This window comes from Mytilus californianus, unplaced genomic scaffold (assembly GCF_021869535.1).
Source record: "Mytilus californianus isolate M0D057914Y unplaced genomic scaffold, xbMytCali1.0.p SCAF_3, whole genome shotgun sequence".
NCBI lineage: Eukaryota > Metazoa > Mollusca > Bivalvia > Mytilida > Mytilidae > Mytilus > Mytilus californianus.
In genome coordinates this window covers 127387439-127408311 of record NW_026262679.1, presented here as the reverse complement: position 1 = coordinate 127408311, position 20873 = coordinate 127387439, and the positions used below count along the sequence as shown (strand labels likewise).

General features: G+C 32.6%; 1 protein-coding gene and 1 long non-coding RNA gene across 2 annotated transcripts in view; both read right to left on the bottom strand.

Annotated features, from left to right (window-relative positions):
- The window catches only part of LOC127733757 (DNA polymerase nu-like), a 31926-nt gene extending 12419 nt beyond the window's left edge, over positions 1 to 19507 (bottom strand). Inside the window, exons 1-11 of the mRNA XM_052243072.1 lie at positions 19234 to 19507; positions 17336 to 18179; positions 16963 to 16991; positions 16688 to 16695; positions 15812 to 15955; positions 14607 to 14645; positions 13949 to 14052; positions 13417 to 13520; positions 12613 to 12731; positions 9791 to 10003; positions 1665 to 1748 (exon numbers count right to left, since the gene is read on the bottom strand). Coding sequence (XP_052099032.1) covers positions 1665 to 1748; positions 9791 to 10003; positions 12613 to 12731; positions 13417 to 13520; positions 13949 to 14052; positions 14607 to 14645; positions 15812 to 15955; positions 16688 to 16695; positions 16963 to 16991; positions 17336 to 18179; positions 19234 to 19474 — 1929 coding nt within the window. The 5' untranslated portion in view covers positions 19475 to 19507. The remainder of the gene's footprint in view (positions 1 to 1664; positions 1749 to 9790; positions 10004 to 12612; positions 12732 to 13416; positions 13521 to 13948; positions 14053 to 14606; positions 14646 to 15811; positions 15956 to 16687; positions 16696 to 16962; positions 16992 to 17335; positions 18180 to 19233) is intronic.
- On the bottom strand, positions 6576 to 8217 carry LOC127736158 (uncharacterized). The gene is made up of 2 exons (XR_007998833.1): positions 8132 to 8217; positions 6576 to 7561 (listed from the first exon to the last, which is right to left on the bottom strand). It is a non-coding gene; the product is annotated as an uncharacterized LOC127736158 (long non-coding RNA).
- Positions 19508 to 20873: the final 1366 nt, after the last annotated feature.

Below are 20873 nucleotides of genomic sequence, written 5' to 3'. Positions count from 1 at the left end.
AACTAGAAAAATGTGTTTTTTGGCCCCTTTTTGGCCCCAAATTCCTAAACGTTTAGGGCAATTACCCCCAAACTCAAACCCAGCTTTCCATTTGTGATATGGAACCTTGTAGTACAATTTCAGAAAGATCCATACACTTACACACTAGTTATTGTCCTGAAACTAGAAAAATGCTTGTTTTTTGCCCCTTTTTTTGCCCCTAATTCCTAAAATTTGGAGGCAATTACCCCCAAAATCAATCCCAGCATTCCTTTTGTGATATGGAACCTTGTGGTACAATGTCAGAGAGATCCATACACTAGCACACAAGCTATGTCTGGAAGTTACAAAAATGCTTATTTTTGGCCCCTAATTCCTTTACTGTTGGTACAATAACCCCCAAAATCAATCCCAACCTTCCTTTTGTGGTATTAAACCTTGTGGTAAAATTTCATAGAGATCCATTCACTTAAACTAAAGTTAGAGTGCGAAAACCAATGTGTCTTCGGACGACGCCGGACGACGCCAGACGACGACGACGACGACGACGCCAACGTCATACCAATATACGACCACAAAATTTTTTTTGCGGTCGTATAAAAATTGACTATAAAGGGCAATAACTCCTTAAGGGGTCAACTTTTGGTCAAGTTGATTTATTTGTAGATCTTACTTTGCTGAACATTATTGCTGTTTACAGTTTATCTCTATCTATAATAATATTCAAGATAATAACAAAAAACGGCAAAATTTCCTTAAAATTACCAATTCAGGGGCAGCAACCCAACAACGGGTTGTCCGATTCATCTGAAAATTTCAGGGCAGATAGATCTTGACCTGATTAACAATTTTACCCCATGTCAGATTTGCTCTAAATGCTTTGGTTTCAGAGATATAAGCCAAAAACTGCATTTTACCCCTATGTTCTATTTTTAGTCATGGCGGCCATCTTGGTTGGCAGGCGGGGTCATGGGACACATTTTTTAAACTAGATACCCTAATGATGATTGTGGCCAAGTTTGGTTAAATTTGGCCTAGTAGTTTCAGAGGAGAAGATTTTTGTAAAAGTTAACGGACGACGACAACGGACGACGGACGATGGACGACGGATGCCAAGTGATGAGAAAAGTTCACTTGGCCCTTTGGGCCAGGTGAGCTAAAAAGGTAAAAATCATCATTTAAGGGCAAAAATTCCTATGAAGACAATTGACAATTATGCTGACTTATTTGCAGATCTTGTCTTGCTGATAATTTTTGCTTTAAGTTTCTAATTTATTATAGTTTTCAAGATAATAGGCAACAATTAATTGGTACAATTTGTCCTTTAGTGGTAATAACTTGTTGTTGTTCTGTTAAGGCCCTTTTACTTTTATGCTCTCAAACATTTCTATTTTTGGTCTTCCAAACTTTTGGTCACCAGCACACTTGATGAAGTTTATTCCAGAAAAATGTGTCATGTGCAATGAAATCATATCACACATTTCTTATTACAAATTGTTCCAGTTGTTTAATAAAATGCATCTGCTGATCATCTATATAAAGCATAAATAATTTTGCTGTATATGATTTTTTTTTTCAGGATTACTGTTTAGAAAACTCAAAAGTTCTTTGTTTCTTTTAAAGTGATATTCATGATTTCAATAAACACATTGGCTGACACTATTGTAGTATCATGGTAAACTCACTTGTCTAAGTTGAGCAGGACTCTTTATTAAGAATGAGTGACCAACAGATTCATAGGCTTTCTGTTCTAATTTCTGTAGTTTTTTCTGAAAATAAAAATATCAAACTAATAAAAGTTAATGTGTGTTCAAAAGATAATCCTTTTTTTCCCCTCTCAAAAAACTTGGTAATCTATATTCAGACAAGTGGGAAACCAAAGTTATAGAAATAAATGTGTTTGCCACCACAAATTGTTTGACAGTTATATTGTCAGTGTCTAACAGAAGTCATGAACCCATAACGTGCCCTTTCTCACATGATATCTGACTCTTCAGATATTACAATATTCAGATTTGACTATAGGGTAAATTTAGAGAAGGACATACTTACCAGTGTAGATGTTTTATAATATTCCAAGTTTTTATGGGAGTTTGCATTTCCCAAGCTTTAGTTTTGAGATTTCAAGATGTATGTATATTTTAATTATATTTGTCTTAAATCAGGATATGTTCTATGAACAGTCTCATTATTATATTTCTCTTGTTGCATTGTCATTCTAGTATAACTCTTCCAGACTTCAGGTTGTTTCAGTCTTTTCTGAAGAACAATCCCAAAATTTAATTTTCCTTGTAGTACTGTCTCTTCAATGATATCCAAGACTTAACTAGCAACAGTCTACTCAAAAAAGTTGCAATTGTACTTTTCAGCATTATGAAGAACACATAGATTTATTGAATACCCAGATTTTTTTTCCAAATCAAAATTATTGAGGTGAAATTGTAAGTATTTATTTGTCTATAAATCCAAGATAATAACTAGTTGCTCATTAATGATACAGGGCATACTATAATTTTCTGTATATAGGAAGTTGATGTGTGATGGACTGAGAAAAGGCATCACACAGTATAGAATTCCCAAGTGAAGTTAAATTTAAGGAAGCTCTGATTCTCATTTCCTGAGGAAAATGTGATGAAACTTCATTGGAAGTTTCATACATGGTCATTATGTGTAAGAATTAGAGATGTCAACTTGGTGAACAATTACTAATCGAGTACTCGCTCGGGAATATTTCTACAACACTGATACACAAAAATACGTATTTTACATTCTGCTGTTTGTTGTTTAACAGACGAAAAACCATATACATAAGTATATGGGACAAGGAATTACACACCATAATTGATAGCTCATTACCTACAAGTACTCATTAAGTAAAAAACAATTATCTAATCAATATGATTTGATGAGTACCTATTAATAATTACAGGTTGTGTGTATTTTAAGTCCAGTTATATCATTATCTTGCATAGTACAGTGTACTTATCAGAGGTGGCTTTCAGTATTTAAGATTTAGAGTTCTCTAATGATATTGAATAAGTTTTATGAATGTCATATTCTGAGCACTATATGAAGGCGATTGTTCTCACTTGTTTATGAACTAGTGCATTATGTCCAGTTTGTACCTTTTTTTATCTATGTTTATAGTCAAATTAGTTATCAAAGGTACCAGGATTATAATTTAATACGCCAGACGTGTGTTTCGTCTACATAAGACTCATCAGTGATGTTCAGATCAAAATAGTAACAAAGCCAAACAAGTACAAAGTTGAAGAGCATTGAGGACCCAAAATTCCAAAAAGTTGTGCCAAATACGGCTAAGGTAATCTATTCCTTGGATAAGAAAATCCTTAGTTTTTTCATTGGCAATCATAACACATCTCCTTATTTATATAATGATCTATATTCAACGACCTCAGGTACAAAATAAATGTATGTAACTAAACTATGATGGGAAACCTTTGACTTCTTTCTTTATATAAACTTTTGATTTGGTACCATAGAACTATGTAGAGTAAATGTACATTGCAACATGTCAACTCTTTCAACTCCAAGCAAAATTATATTTCCAAGCATAAAGTAATTTATGTATGAAATAAAATGCTCCCTGCTGGGGCGCAGCTTGATACGACCGCAGAGGTCGTACCCTGAACAGTTGGGGCAAGTATGAACACAACATTCAAGCTTGATTCAGCACTGAATTTGGATTGTAATTAAATATTTGACACAGCATAGGTTTCTGACACAGAATGAAAGTGGTCTAAGATACTTAAAAAAATTTAATTTACCTATTCAAACCATATCATTATTATTTGCTTTTATATATAAATCAGAAATAACCAATTTAAAATGGAAAATTTTAAAGAAAAAAAAGGAAAAAGAATCCCCCCCCCAAATTTTTTGAACCCCCTTATGATTCATCACCCCAAAACTCAATCCCAGCCTTCCCTTTGTGGTATGGTACCTTGCAGTACAATTTCAGAGAGATCCATACACTTGAACACATGTTATTGTCTGGAAACTAGAAAAATGCTTGTTTTTTGGCCCCTTTTTGGTCCCAAATTCCGAAACGTTTAGGGCAATTACCCCCAAACTCAATCCCAGCTTTCCCTTTGTGATATGGAACCTTGTAGTACAATTTCATAAAGATCCATACACTTACACACAAGTTATTGCCATGAAACTAGAAAAATGCTTGTTTTTTGCCCCTAATTCCTAAAATTTGGAGGCAATTACCCCCAAAATCAATCCCAGCATTCCCTTTGTGATATGGAACCATGTGATACAATGTCAGAGAGATCCATAGACTTACACACAAGTTATTGTCATGAAACTAGAAAAATGCTTGTTTTTTGCCCCTTTTTGGCCCCTAATTCCTAAAATTTGGAGGCAATTACCCCCAAAATCAATCCCAGCATTCCCTTTGTGGTATGGTACCTTGCAGTACAATTTCAGAGAGATCCATACACTTGAACACAAGTTATTGTCTGAAAACTAGAAAAATGCTTATTTTTGGCCCCTTATTCCTAAACTTTTTGGGCAATTACCCCCAAACTCAATTCCAGCTTTCCCTTTGTGATATGGAACCTTGTAGTACAATTTCATAAAGATCCATACACTTACACACAAGTTATTGCCATGAAACTAGAAAAATGCTTGTTTTTGGCCCCTTTTGGCCCCTAATTCCTAAAATTTGGAGGCAATTACCCCCAAATTCAATCCCAGCATTCCCTTTGTGATATGGAACCTTGTGATACAATGTCAGAGAGATCCATAGACTTGCACACAAGTTATTGTCATGAAACTAGAAAAATGCTTGTTTTTTGCCCCTAATTCCTAAAATTTGGAGGCAATTACCCCCAAAAATCAATCCCAGCATTCCCTTTGTGATATGGAACCTTGTGGTACAATGTCAGAGAGATCCATACACTTACACACAAGTTATGTCTGGAAGTTACAAAAATGCTTATTTTTGGCCCCTTTTTGGCCCCTAATTCCTTAACTGTTGGTACCATAACCCCCAAAATCAATCCCCACTTTCCTTTTGTGGTATTGAACCTTATTTTAAAATTTCATTGAGATCCATTCACTTAAACTAAAGTTAGAGTGCGAAAACTAATGTGTCTTCGGACGACGACGCCGGAGACAACGACAGCGCCAACGTCATACCAATATACGACCACAAAAATTTTTTTGCAGTCGTATAAAAAGGAGTTCTTAATTAAGAAATAAACTGATTCGCTGAGCGCAGCTGGATACACCCGCAGAGGTACTACCCTGAACAGCTGGGGCAAAAATGGACACAATATTCAAGCTTGATACAGGTCTGAATTTTGATTGTAATTAAATATTTGACATATTATAGTTTCTGAATAAATGTAGTCAATGAACTTGAAATAGGTTATATGAATTGAATTTATATTCAATTAAAGATTTCTTGCTGTTGTGCAATACACTGTGCTGTTGTGCAATACTTAATAAATCTGTTGCCAGACTATAAACAAATAAAGTTCAATTTCTTCTCAATGTCATATTTGAAATTTATGAAAATCAATAGGGAGATTACATCAATAGCTATAAATAATTCACCAAAGTTTCATGTGAACTGCTTAAAGCATTTTTGAGTTGTTGTCCAAAAACTGGAAAATCCCCCCTTTTTTAATGAATAAAACCCCATAACTCAGAAATGTAAAATCTAAAATTTATAAAATTCTAAAGGGAGCTTACGGATTGATAATTTAGTCTTAGATGCAAGATTTTTTTATCAGTTGTTAATGGCTTTGAACTAGCTGTCAGTAACTGCGAGTACTCTCAGATTTGTACTTAGTGTATTTTTGTTGTTTGGATGTACAACTACCCGACCACGTCCACTTGTATTTGTATTTATCCATCTGATGAGTTTAGCCTCTTTCAACTGATTTTTATAGTTCTTTCTTATATTGTACTGTTACACCACTGTCCCAGGTTAGGGGAGGGTTGGGATCCCGCTAACATGTTTAAGCCCGCCACATTCTGTATGTACATGTATGTGCCTGTCCCAAGTCAGGAGCCTATAAAAGTGTAATTCAGCGGTTGTCGTTTGTTTATGTGTTGCATATTTGTTATATTTGTTCATTTTTTTACATAAAATAGGCCGTTAGTTTTCTTGTTTGAATTGTTTTACATTGTCATTTCTGGGCCTTTTATAGCTGACTGTGCGGTATCGGCTTTGCTCATTGTTGAAGGCTGTACTGTGACCTATAGCTGTTAATTTCTGTGTCATTTGTTCTCTTGTGCATGTGATGAGAGTTGTCTCATTGGCAATCATACCACATCTTCTTTTTTATATTTACATCAACAGATATAAAAAATTCACCAAAGTCAAGGTGAGACAACAAAACTTAGTTGTAAGATCTCTGAAATTTTTTTACAGGGTACGAGTTTTTCTCATTGTTGGAGATTGTACGGTGACAGTAACACCTGTAACTGCTTAAACCCATTTCTTATGCACTTTAGTTTGATAAACTCACTGAATATCATACCACATCTCCTTCTTTTTATATGCATTACAATTTACATGTGCATGTAATTGTAAATATATATATATCAGAACAAAATTCATTGCGTCACTTTTATTTATGCATCCTTTGGCACAATACAAGTTCTAAAATTACACAACATAAAACAACTAAATGTTATTTCAGATGAAAGTTTTGTTTCAGTTCCATTCATAGGATTTATTAGAATTTTGTATGTTTTGCCAAGTCCAATAATTCGCTCTATGTGACATAGAGACATAGTTGACTAAACCACCAGGTGTCGAACATTCAGGAATTTTCAGTGTTTCTGTTTTTATTTGATGAAAAGGTTGCCTGAGCTCTAGGAGCTTTAGGTTTTATCACGGGATATTCTGTGCTGTCAATAATAATCCAAGTCGTAGGAAACTTTAATTTGAAGTTGGATGGTGAAAAATACCTGACTAAACCACTAGATGGCCAAGTGTTAGTTTCACACCACTGTTTAGACATAAAAACAATCCATGTATACACAATATTCTTAACACTAGATTCAATCTAGAATCTAGACAGTTCAAAGTTGGTTGTATGATGCCTCAATTTCATCAAAGTCATAAAAAAACTGATTTTCAACTGACACCCTATCAATTTGAAAATATATGTATCTCAAACAATGTGCTGCTGGACCAAGTGTGGTCAAAACAAATAAAAATTTAGTATACAACTCTAAACCGGTATAAAAATGCATGGCTGTGTCACGTGTCTTCATTTCAAAATTCTCTGCTGAAAACATAGGCATTGATGGTGTTTGCGTAATTCCATCTGTGAAGCTCAACATTAGCTCGGCAGTTGGTGGTGGCAGTCATATATCCTTTCTGCAGTATGAATGACTTCTTCAGGAAAACCAACTTTACAATCAAAACTTTCCTCTAGATTTCTACTACAATATTCATCAAGTTTAGTTCTTTTGTTTTCACAGGAAACTGCCCTGATTTTTCTTTTTGCGGACGATTCAGTCTCTTGCTTGGTCCAGGAAAATAGGCTGGGAATTGCAGTAGACTTAAGTCTCTGTATGGTGGGTTTGCGCCCTGAAAAAGGTTATAAAACTTTAGTTTTTTTATAATTAAATGAACTTCCATTAGCAATGTATACTTTGTACTACCTGGCGAAATATTAACTAGATTTATTCATTACAATCTGGATAAAACTATGTTTGTCTGATTCAATGTATGTTATGTAAATCCAAAGGACAAACAATGAGAGACTTATGCAACAAACGTACATTGTTTGTACCTAAATAACTATAATATAGATGAGAGCATGTCATTGTTTTGTTCCTGTTAACATTGTCATTGATATTTTTCAAGAAAGTCTATGAGGCATAGCTTATGCATTCCTGTCATTACTACATTAGCATAATTACTGCTAAAATAATTCTCAGTATGATATACCTCTTGTAAGAAATCATTATAATTGTAGCAATCACCAAAAAATCTCAAACAGATCACATTGAATCGTAATCCAAAAAATTATGACGTCTTGAATTACCCACCCCCTTTTATTCTAAAACGATAATTGCGGTTGTAAACAGACTTTGGTTTATTCGCATGGCGATTACATATATAACTATATATTTCACAAAGAAAATAGAGTTTTACCATGAATAGTTTCCTGCACGTAGTCTTTTTCAGTAAAACGTGCCTTGCAAACAACAGCTGATTGAGATGGACTCCACGATATCATCCAATCTGCGTATGGGCCATGGCGTTGATCCAACTTTTCCTTCTTTTTAAGTCATTTGGAAATGCATGTCCTCCTCTTAAATGACATCCAGGTACACAACAACAAGTACTTGGCATCGTTAATTAAAAATATAACTGAAATAGTTGCACAGTGCAGAAACCGGAAGTAGAGGAACAGGATTCGCTACCACGGCGCCACCTATTCAGGAACGATAATTTGCTACTTTATATAACTGCGAAAATAACGTTAGACGGGTTCACGTGCATAAACAGAAATGCGCTTTAAATTGTATAATATAATTCATGTTCAGTCGACCTTTAATTATTATATCAACGACTGAAATGATTTATAAACATCTAGATTGCAGATAACACTCGAAATATTAACCCGAGCTCTTTCCACACGGAATTCAAATAATTCTAGTTTGTCAATCGGTTGACTGCTTATAATGCAAAATACTAATATATCAAAAGTTTTTAAAACTAACAAAACACAATGATCGTTTCTCTATTTCCCAATGTAAATGAAATGAAACAAAAAACATTTTATATCGCAATAAGAAGAGGAGAGAATTCAACATTTCCGGATCTACTTGGAGTCTAATGACCCCCCACGTAGATAAGTTGGATATCGCGGAAGGAAGGATTAACCCGGCAACTAGAAAGGCATTAAAGCACTGCCTTTAAAAATCATAACAAGGAAAACCATATCAAACAATAGTATTTGGTAATCATTAAGAAAACACATTTAATGTTTACAAAGGCGTAAGGATTATAAGTTTAAATATTCACTGAGGGTCACCAGAGGATGCAACGAATTTATTTTATTTGGAAAGATTTGCTTGGCAACTATTATAGGGGATAGTCAGTTTTGCAGCATTCTAAATTACGGTCTTGCAGAGGAAAATATTTGCTCTGACGGTACCGATGTGACGGAATGGCTAAGACATGTTTAGTTTAAAGTGTTACCGGTAGTCTAGGTATAGACCACATATTTTCAGAGACATTTTAAATGACATTTTAGCACAAGCATTCGAAACAAAATGTATTTTATTTACTAGTGTGATTAATCAGTGATGCCTATTTAATTTTCCGAAAGAGGTTCTCAAGAAGGTAAATTTTATATAAAGAAGACATCAATATAACCGAAAACCAATTAGTCTAGTATCGTTTAAGTATTCGATACTCGGTACTACCGAGCGATACTCAAATGACATCCCTAGTAAGAATATATAAGTATTCAGTAAACAGGAAGTTAATGAAAGATGAATGTTCAAACCCATAACACTGTATAACATGCTCACATGAGGCTAATGCTATGAAATTTCAGAAAGCTCAGTTCCTGAGACAAAATTTCATAGGGCCAACCGACAGATGTGAGGCACATAGACAGACACGCAGACATAAACCCCCAGAGTGGGGAAAAATAAGTGATTCTTACCCACACAAAATAAAAATTCATACTATAGAAAATCTTGATATAATGTGTGCTTCATCTTTGGAATAAAAAAACTGTAAATTCCTACAAATATTTTTCTTTTCATTTTTTGAAATCTAAAACAACAAATTTGGTACCTTTAAGATATTGGAGAACATCATTAATTTGTCTGTATCAATCTGAACCTGCTGACATTCCATCAATGCTAATAATGGGACCAATTTAGTCTCTACACAACAAAACAAGTCCCATAACTCTCTAGACTGTAGTTTCTGGTACAAACGATTCATTAATTTACCAAGTAATGAGAAGTCCTCTTTCAATAGCTCATAACAGTCTATCCCTTCTTTCTAAAAGAATAATCCAAATCATTTAGTTATTCTAACGAAATTTATTTATTTGTTGATAATAACAATATTGATGACAATACTTTCTATAGTAAAATAAAAATGCCAATCTATAAGCAATCAAGAACGACAATTTAATTCTAATGGAAGAACCTTTAGTGAACAAGCTCACATACCTTATACCCAACATAATTAATATGGGATATTTTTACAAGTACCCCTCCCCCAAAAAATTTCCCCATCTCAGAGTTTTTTTTTATTATTGAACTCATTTAAGGTTCTGATGCTTGGAAACCTTATTAAAAATTTGAAGAGGATCTAATAAAAAAAAAGAAAGAAAAAAGGGGGCTTATTAACCCAGGGACAAGAATACATATGAGATAATTTATAAGTCCCCCCCCTTACCAAAAAATTTAAATTTAAAGAGGATTCAAAAAAATTGAAGGTGCTAGCATGGCCACAACAAAGTGAAACTGACAGGTTAAAAACATTATATCCTCCACGACTTGGTTGTGTTTTAGTAGAACAAAAAGTTTTGTAGTAATTTAAACATTTAAATTGTTGCAAGCATTCAACCAAAATCTGTAAAATCGCCCTGCAAAAAGGAAAATGTACAGGAGGATATCCTTAGTCCAATAAACATTGCTTTAAGTTTGACAGTTAAGGTTCCATAACCCAGAAGAAGCAAATCTTAAAATTTTCAAAATTGAAAGGGAGATTACTTCAACAATTCCAATAATAGAGTAAAGTTTGAAATAAATTGACCCATGCATATTGGAGCTTGTGTGCAAAATGTGAAAAAATTGTCACTTAGTTCAATATCTCTGGAATGCATGACACATCAGAAAATATTCAAGATCACTCCAGACAATATCATAAACTTTGGAGTATATTCATCAAAGAAACTCAAGTTAGTGGGCAAAATGTGAAAAATAGCCAAAAATATGATCACCATAGTCGCAAAACTTTGAAAAAAAAATTGGAAATTTTGAAAATAAAATGGTAGTTTACTTTTATAACCAATCAAAATAATAATATAAAGTTTGAAGTAGATCGATCTCAGCATAGTGCACAATATTTTGGAGATAACAGAGGTGTCATTTTAAAGTAAACTGTAGAATTGGTTCTCACATATCATAAACTTATAGTAATGTAAGTAATGTAATTTTTTTCTAGTTTAAATAAAACAGGTTTAGAAACAGAAATAGATTTGCAACTCTTATAAAAATTTTAAATCCTCACAAAGAAGTATTTTGAATATATCCATGTGATGGTAAGCAAGTGTATTATACTGTCATAACTCAGAGAAACCAATGTCCACACTGTGTAAATGTGCAAAATTATAACAAATGGATAGCCAATACTGCTGTAAGTACATTCAAGCTGTGTGTATAGTGCACACATTTATACCCTGGGTCGTGTTTCTTGTAAGAGGGGTGCGCATTATACATGCCTACAAGCATTTTCTTAGTCTTTTTTCAGGTTTGAACTCCGACAAAGAAAAAACCAGGTGAAGTGAAGAGTATAGAATTTTTCGCTAAAACCTCGATTTTTATTATGTTTCACATGTTATATTTGTAATATGTATCTTATTGTACTTGATATGTCATGTTTTATTCAAATAAAATACAATTTATATCTCTGTAGTTACGTTTATCGTGTAAATTTGTCCATCTGTTTGCAATCCGGAAGTTTGCCATATCTTAATAAAGACACAATGAAGCTTTTGTTGTCAGTTAATTTAGCCTCTGTGTTTCTTGTGGTCATAACTTACTGTTTTTGTATGTGTTCATCATGGAGAGTAGAAGATAAGTGTATGAAAATTGAATAAACAATGCTCGTTTTGAAAAGATAAACCGCCATTTTTTCTATTGTATCAGGTGATCGCCAGTCATGTGACTTAACATTGTAACATGATGATTTAGTCTATGAGAAGTTTTTTTTTTATAAATACGTTTCTACTTTGTAACTTTTAAACAGTAACAACTGTTTGAAACCGTTCAAGAAATTATGATTGAAAACATGATAATCCCATAATTGTAACCTGAACACATTTAATTAGGAACAAGGTGAACCTGTCATTGATTTGTTTTGACATCGATTAGACCCATTGATTGAGGTGTGATAATCCAGATTAACAGCTAGAATCAACAAACAAAAAATAAAAATTATGAGATTTTAACAATTTATTTCAGCACTAATTCATAACATAAAATTAAATAATACAAGATAATACAATTTCGTATTAATTACGTATTCCGTACGGAATTCACCGAAATCGGTGACCATTTAAAAAACTTCCAGTTTAGACTTACTGTTTGCCAACAAACGACAAACATTAACTTGTGGGTTATAAAAAGTAGATAACTATTAAAATTCTTTATTCAGCTACAATAAATTCTTTCCATGATATTAATCATGACTTCTCATTAATTCCTTGCCAAAAAAAATCACGCTCAAGCAACATTTTACCGATTTTGGAGCTGTGACTTTTCCGAAAATGTCTATGTGTATTATACGAAAAAGACACTTTTTTTCTCAAGTTTCTTGGACCATAAAGGGGGTGCGCACAATACACAAATGCGCACTATACACACCAAAAGACGGTATACCTTGTTCTGCTGTATATTAACTGAATTTAAACTGTCTTCAAAACAAGATGGAGGATTGTCTGGATCCAGCAACCAGCCTGCTACCTGTGGATCTATAACTGTCCAATCTCCTATCTTTACTAAAATTATAAACATAACCTCACATTTGGTAAAGTAATCTTATATCATTTTTAGAAATTTCAGTTTACAGTAAGATTTTCAAAATAGCTACCAAAGCATTTGTTAAATTATGAATTACTCTCCAGCAAGTAAAAATATAGTGCTCAAGACTTTGTTTACTTATCTATTTCTATTCTTCCTCAGCAGAAAAATCTCTGTATATAATTTAGGAACATTTTGTTACATCTGGTCATCCGTTTATTTGGCAATCGCCGTGGCAGTAAGCAGGGTTTAAGAACATACATTGTTCGACCTGCTAGTCAAATGCGTTTTGTTAAAATATACTTTTCACTTTTTTGGTCTTTTGGAAATGTTGTTTGTGCTGTATTTAGACCCCTCTACCAAGAAATTTGTTTTGCATACACACATATAAAAATTGCGGTTTTTATCCAACGCAATCATAGGTTTGAACGTTGTTTTCAATTTAGACTTGTTTTTAATTTAGGAACATGATATTCAGTGACTATTTTTGTTTCTTCTGTTAGAAACATTAGAACATGAGTTTTTTTAATTCTTGGTATAAAGTACAAATGTACAATGGTTGTTAAATTTATGCATAGCAAAGGAGACACTTTTCTTTGATATCATATTTTAAAAGATGATCTTTTTCTTGAAATTTTAAATAATTATTCTATTTCAACACACCTTCTGATTCATTGAAAATATTTTTCAGCAGGATCAAAAACAGTTCTTTTGCTCCATAACATATTTTTCTTGATGAACATGTAAATACTGAATCCCAGAAGGACCTGAAACATTTATAAAAGTTTGTGAATTTAGTGATATAACGTCTACAAATAATCATAAACATGTATGTTGGTACAGGAGGATTCAATAAAAGAAAAGGTTAAAATAAAAATGGTTAAATGAAAATGTTATATTACAAATATTAATGTTGAAATAGGAAATTACTTGCAAAATTTGCTTTCATTTATGCAATGATCATTTTTTTTAAATACATAATAAGTATTTTCCTCATTTTCAGATTTCTACAGCTGTTTTGAGTCTTTTTATTATAAGAAGTAATTTTCAAGTCTATAAAGGGAAAATCAGCTGAAAATAATTTATTCCTTTTTCATGAAATATTTAATAAACTTTAATTACAAGCTATTGGTTATGTGACCACTTTTTGTGTCAAATCCTGGCTTTTTATTACAAATGTATCACTGTAATATACCTAATCCATTCCACTAAATGAGCGTGTTTGATCTTGGAAGGCATAGTATACAGTTGAAGATTTTCTGTATTGTTGCATGTCAATCCAATTCCTATAGATACAATCTGAACAGAGATAAAAAAAAATAAGCTAAAACAATAAAAAATCTGATTCTAAACAATTCTTGAATAAGAGCAGAAATTTAAGGTAGCATTGCAAAGTTTAATTGAAAATGTTTAAGCATTCTATATAAACTTAAATAGCTGATGTACATAAAGGCTTTTGAAAAAGGTTAAAACAAGATTGCAATCACTTTTTGTGCCAAGCATATCGCCACTCATGATACAATGTACCTGAAAACTGGAAGTTAGTGTTTAAAAGATCTGAAAAGTGCTCAAACTTTACAACTCATCACTAATCAGCTGCTTGTCCAATATGAAGTCAATCTGTTCAGCAGTTCCTGATAAAAATCTGACATAAATATTTGTTGGACAAAAGGACAGACAAATGGACAGGGTGAATGCAATTGGCCAAAACATAAGTGATTATGTTCAGTAGTTCCCGAGAAAAGTGTGAAATATTTGTTGGTTCAATGGTTTGACAAAAGGATAGACAAGGTGAATTCAATATAGCTTCCCCTCCTAGAGTGGGGTATAATATATGTCTTATATATAAATACCTGTTCAAATGACTTTGATTTCATGCTCTGTGACTTCTTCTGAAAGACATTATACAAAAGAAAATAAATATATAAGCCAATGCAACTGGATATTACATTTATGGAAAGAAATAAACTAAGAATAAGATTTAAATTATGGCTACCTTACATACCTAAGCTAGCTAGTCGCTTCCTGTAGCACACTTTGACATTGCTTCCATAGTTTTATGTCCTTTTTCAAGTTAGAGGTCATCTTGTTGGTTACTGGACTGTGTAGGGTTTTTCATCGTGTGTTTTTTTTAACTTTTATGACATATGTTCTAGATAGACAAAGAGTGGAAGTTTGTACACATGTAAAACTGGTTTATCCACACAACATTATGTGCCTGAAGTCAGACTATCTGGACCATGTAATTTTGGTTGTTGCTTGTCTTGTGTACATTGATCTTTCAGAGGAGTCAAGTGTTGATATTTGTTGTGGTCTGTTGTAATGAATGACACATTTGGTAATTTCTGTTATCCATTTAATGTGATATGTATTTAATAATTTCTGTTTTCAAAACTTCTTAAAATCTTTAAAGAAACAAAAGGCTGCTATTTACTATGAAAACACTATTTCAGCATAACAGATTTACTTCACACGGTTAACTCTCATTTCCTGCTTTCAAAGTATTAATGGTATGTGTTGAAAGTTTACCAAATAAAGTACAAGATAGTACTTTTTTGTTCCGGGCCTTACTTTGATATTTTGTACATACTTTGATATTTTGTACAGAGTATCAAAACAACATCTGATATAAGAAACAAAATGATAATCTCTTTTGCTCAAAAACAGGTAAGTGAGAATTTCCAACTGTATACATAAACTTAAAGAGAAGTCTTATTTGAGGTAATGGCTGAGTATAAACAAAATATAGTAGAATTTAAAAAAAATTGCAAAACATATATTGTGTTGAGCTATTTCTGAAAAAAATAATCACTGAGCTTGTTATCAAGATGTGGTGTGTAAAAAACTTCCAGAAAAAGAAATAAACAAACAGGATCACCATAATGTAACATCTTGCTACATTAAAGAATAGTACAATCTATCATTAATTTAAATCATCTGAGTTATCTCCCATTATAAATCAAATTCATCTGAATTATCTCCCATTTTTAAATCAACTTCTACATATTTTTTAATAAAAAAAAATCTGCATTATAAATTATTAACAACTATATGTTACTTTGGCAGAATTATCCCTCAGCTGATTAGTTGAATCATCATACACCACAGCTAGTAGAATTTCTTTACTTTTCTGGACTTCCTGAAGCAACTCCAATCTTTGACTTGTATCTAAACATGTGACATCAACAGTAGTACTGGTTTTCTGAAGATAAAATGAAACATCAAAAGAAAAAAGAAATTCAGAAGACACAAAACTTAATATTAGTGGTGAATGGAGAATAAAACATTCTTACTTGAAGTTCTTTGTTCCAATCTGAAACTTTTAGGTGTCATTTACAAAAAGCATAATGATTGATGTCAAAGTTAAATTATGACAAACATGAAGGTATATGTTTGCAAAATTTTCATTACATTTTAAGAATTACACAGTGCTAATGCATATAAAACCAATGAAAAAACTTTCAATCATGTAGAACACTATAGTAACTCTCATGCTTTATATTAGTTTGGTTCACAGTATATACCTAATTGAGCTAAAGAAAAAAATTTAGCATCTTTGAATACATATTTTTACTGCATGTATTTTTCAATACTAATTGATTAGAAAACAATGGAAATTGTAGATACCTGCTGAAATTGACGCTTAAAATGTAGTTTAATTGTACCAAAAAAACAACAAAAACAAACAACTTCATCTAATTAAAACAAGAACACAATAACTTGAAATAAATACTTCAAAACTAGATTTATAATAAAGAATTCAGGGTTAAGAACGAGAGTAATAACATCTTCATTGTCTCAACATAATTCCAACAAAATTTACCTCAACCTGCGAGATTTCATTATCACTTTTTTTATCTGAAACTTTTTGTTTTTTGTATGGAGCAAAGAATGAGGGAATTTTCCTTTTATTTATCTGGTCTGATACTTTTACGTCTGTTGCTAAAAGTACAAAGAACAATATTCTTTTTTACAAACATGAGATATTGAGGTTATTTAATATACGTTTTTTTCTACTAGCTATCATTGTTACTTATTATGAACTTTCAGTATATGTTCATGTTTTAGTGTTTGTATTTGATTAATTCTATCAAGCATTAATGCTTAACTTGTTGTACCCATTTCAAGTTTAACAACGAGAAATGGAAATTAATAAGGTACACTGTTTTAACGGTATTTTTGTGACATTATAATTGTATTTAATCTTACCTTGACTTTTAGTTTCCTTCAGCTCATTCCTAAAGTGAAAAAAAGTGCAGCAATATTAAATTCAATGCTGAAAAGCAATAAACCAAATCAATTTTATTTTACTAAATAATTATATTGGGACCATACAACAAAATGACAAAAGATAATTAGAGTTGAATGATAAATAGAGGGATATAGAGGTTGAGATACAGGCTCCAAAAGCAGACAGGTGACATACATCAAGATCTATATACTCTCTGACTGAGGACTGCAAGTTTATCCCTGATTAAATTGATTGGACTGGGAAAATGGGTCCAAATGGCAAATTTATTCTGAGTACATGGGTATGGCAAACACATTAATAAGTTAATCAAAAATGTGCTAACACTCTTACCTGATTTGTTGATGTTGCAGTAATCTTTTGGAGATGGAACACATTTCATTTCCCTGTTCAGCTGTCTTAGTCTCTCTTTCTTTGTCATTAACATGTACCATGGCAGACACATTTCTTTCTTTTACATGTTTATTCTCAGATCCATTGTCAGTTTTTAGTGGAATGATAATTTCACCATCCATCACATCTGATAACTGTCGGTTGTTTTTAACTTCTTTATCATCATTCATCATTATCTCCTTTGATGTTACAAGATCCTCTCTTTTATCATCAGAAATAAAAACTGAATGACTAAAACTGTGATCAGCATTACTACTACGGTGTACTGGTGTCACATCATTCTTTTCCTTCTCCATAGTTTCCAAACTAGGAAACAACACAGGAGAAAGTGACAAAGGAGCTGATTCTTGAGACGACCTTTGAACTGAGAGGGCAGCACCTTCCTCATCACATGATGTATATAATGAATTATCAAGTACGGAAATCAAAACTTCTTTCTCTTTTGAGGGAAAGACAAATGGACTAGTACTTTTGACAGCAGTTTCTTTCATATTTTTGGTAAAGTATTTATCAAATGACCTATGACCTCCTTCAAACCTCCTATCACCTCTTTGATCACAAGCGTTTGTTGTGGATGTTTTCTGAATCCAGGCGTGTGTTACTTCATAGTGATTTTGTGTGTTTCGTGAAGGACCATCAATATTTTGAGTATTTGTACTGTCAGCAAGTAGATTTACATGACTTGCATTGTTAGTAGCATTACTACTTTGACTGTTTTGTGTATTCTGTAAAGGTCCATGTCCAAACTTAGTTCTGTACAGGTTCTGGTAATATTTGCTTGGTCCTGAAAAATACTTATATATGTACTTGTCAATGATTGGAAAAATCAAAAAGATAGAGGCAATATCAATATTACTGGAAAGTAGGACAAATTTTGTCTCATATATAATGTAAATCTTTTCTATATTTCAACAAAGGAGATGTTGCTATATGTCAATGAGATGGCAACCCAAAAACAAAAACAACCAAAAGACATCTAGAGGTCATTAAATACATGTATGTGTATGTCAAGCTCTAAATTGTCCCAAGTCTATAAACGATGTAAATAATTTAAATAGGAACTATCAAATATCTGCCATCAACACTAAATTCTCAAAATATATCCTCTTCTTATTCTGATTAATGATTTGATTGCATGTTTCAATAATTATTTCTTTCATAAATAAATCAATATCATACTTATTTCAATTCTATTAAAATAAAATTGCATTCAGTAATTACTAAATAAAATTGAGAATGGAAATGGGGAATATGTCAAAGAGACAACAGCCCGACTATAGAGCAGACAACAGCCGACGGCCACCGTCAAAGCATGTAAACACTGTTAAGCAGCAGTTCCCAAGTCATTTCAAAAGCACTGCAAACAATATAAATAGGATTTTCCAATATTGAGCAGAACATATATCGTCCTAAAAATGTCTTTTGATAGCAGTCTCATTAGCATATGTATCATAACTCCTCTTTTAATACTACTTTCCAATGTCATAGTGGTGGTCTGAAGGTTTTGACCACCATAATTTACAAAGGACTGACATAAGTTTTGTATTTTGCAATAGAAATAATAGTGAGGACCAGCAGATTCTCTTCAAGGACCACAAGGGAAAAAGAGATTTTGAGAACTCTGCCAATGCATGTTTGTCCTATCAACAAAGTGAAAAATAAAAAATGCAGATAGCTTCAGTATAAAATCAAATGATTTTTGATTTTTTTACATGTCTACTGGTATGACTTATATCTGCTATTTTTTTCTATACAAGTGTTGTCTGAGATAACTTTATTTTTTATTATCTCTTGATTATCTCCCCTATATTCTATCTTTTTATTAATCTTCAGTATACCTTGTGATGACGACTTTCTATCTAATTGAGACATTAAGATTTTGTCTTTCTGTTGCTGGTATTGTTTGTAGATACCAGCCATGACCTTCTGTGCATCCAATGACAGATGTGAGAACTTGTCTAACACAGGCGGAGGTTGTGCTGGCTTCAACACAGGCGGAGGTTGTGCTAGCTTCAACACAGGTGGAGGTTGTGCTGGCTTCAACACAGGCGGAGGTTGTGCTGGCTTCAAGACAGACATTTTGCATCTTCATTCTAAAAACAAATTTGTTAGAAGCTGACTATTTTTTTCAATAACAATAGAATTATTATTGTAACAATATTTCTATTCAAATCAAAATATATAACTTTCCTTTGGCTAATGCTTTATCCAATACTACAACCATACTACTATTTATCAGCAGAATATCCTTAGTTCTCTGAGAGATAGAATTCATTATACATGTAAGTACTAAATTGAGTAACAGAGTTTTTGACAAAAAAAAACCTGATCTTTTACTACTTTTGTTAGAGTTTCAATATAAAATTTTGAGCAGCCATACATGTTCCTGAAGAATTATATTTAGGTCAATAATTTTGTTGACATTGAAAAATATACAACACTCAGTGCATTACATATATGGGTATACAAAAGTATCATCAAACAGAAAGAGACTGCTTGGAAAAATTTTAATTCTTCCTTAATACAGAAGCTGCACCAGCAACAGAAATAACAGATTGACAGTTAAAAGGATGAACATTACATGATCATTGCAGCAACTTAATTACCAGTTTTATACTCATGTCACAAGCAAAATGAATGGTACCCTCAAATTCAACCTGTTTTTGGAGGGTTTAAAGTGTTGATCAATCTTGAAAAAATTAAAACTTTATTGAAACAACGGCCAGACATGATAAAACAAATATTGCAGACAACAACCAACAACAACCACTGAATTACAGGCTCCTGACTTGGGACAGGCACATAAAGAATGTGGCAGGGTCAAACATTTTGTTAGTGCTCAACCCTCCTCTCACCTGGCACAGCTGGTGTATCAACACAATATATAAAGTACAAACTATAATATAAGTTGGAAAAGTCTCGCCTCATCAAAACCACTATAAGCACATAAAATAAACATAAATGATTCATTTTTTGCTTGGGTGCAACAGGGACGTAGCTGTTGTTAAAATATATATTGTCAAGTGGTTAGAAAATATGAAAAATTCAGAATTTTAATATCATTTTGAGGGATTTTATGTCTAAATTTTGTAACAGGATATTACAGTGAAGAAAGTTTACTAGCCAAATGCAAAATGTTGCCATCTTAACTCAGAATGCATAAAAAGAAAAATCTTTTTCCAAGTCTGTCAAAAGGAGTAGGTCCGGTAAGGGCCAATTTTGGCCTCAAATTTCAGGTTCATCAGATGAAAGATTTTGGACACTTTTTAAACACTCAAGTGTCTACTTCAGTCGATTCAATTAGTTTATGTGAAAGATTTTAACTAAATTAGTCATTTCAGACGCTCTAATGCAAGCTTAAATATGAAAAATCTATCAAATATGCCATAATGTGTCACTTTTCAGATGGTTTTTGTCAAAAATGAAAGTGGCAGCATCCGTGTTCACTCTTGACCTTTATATATGTTATGTATTATCA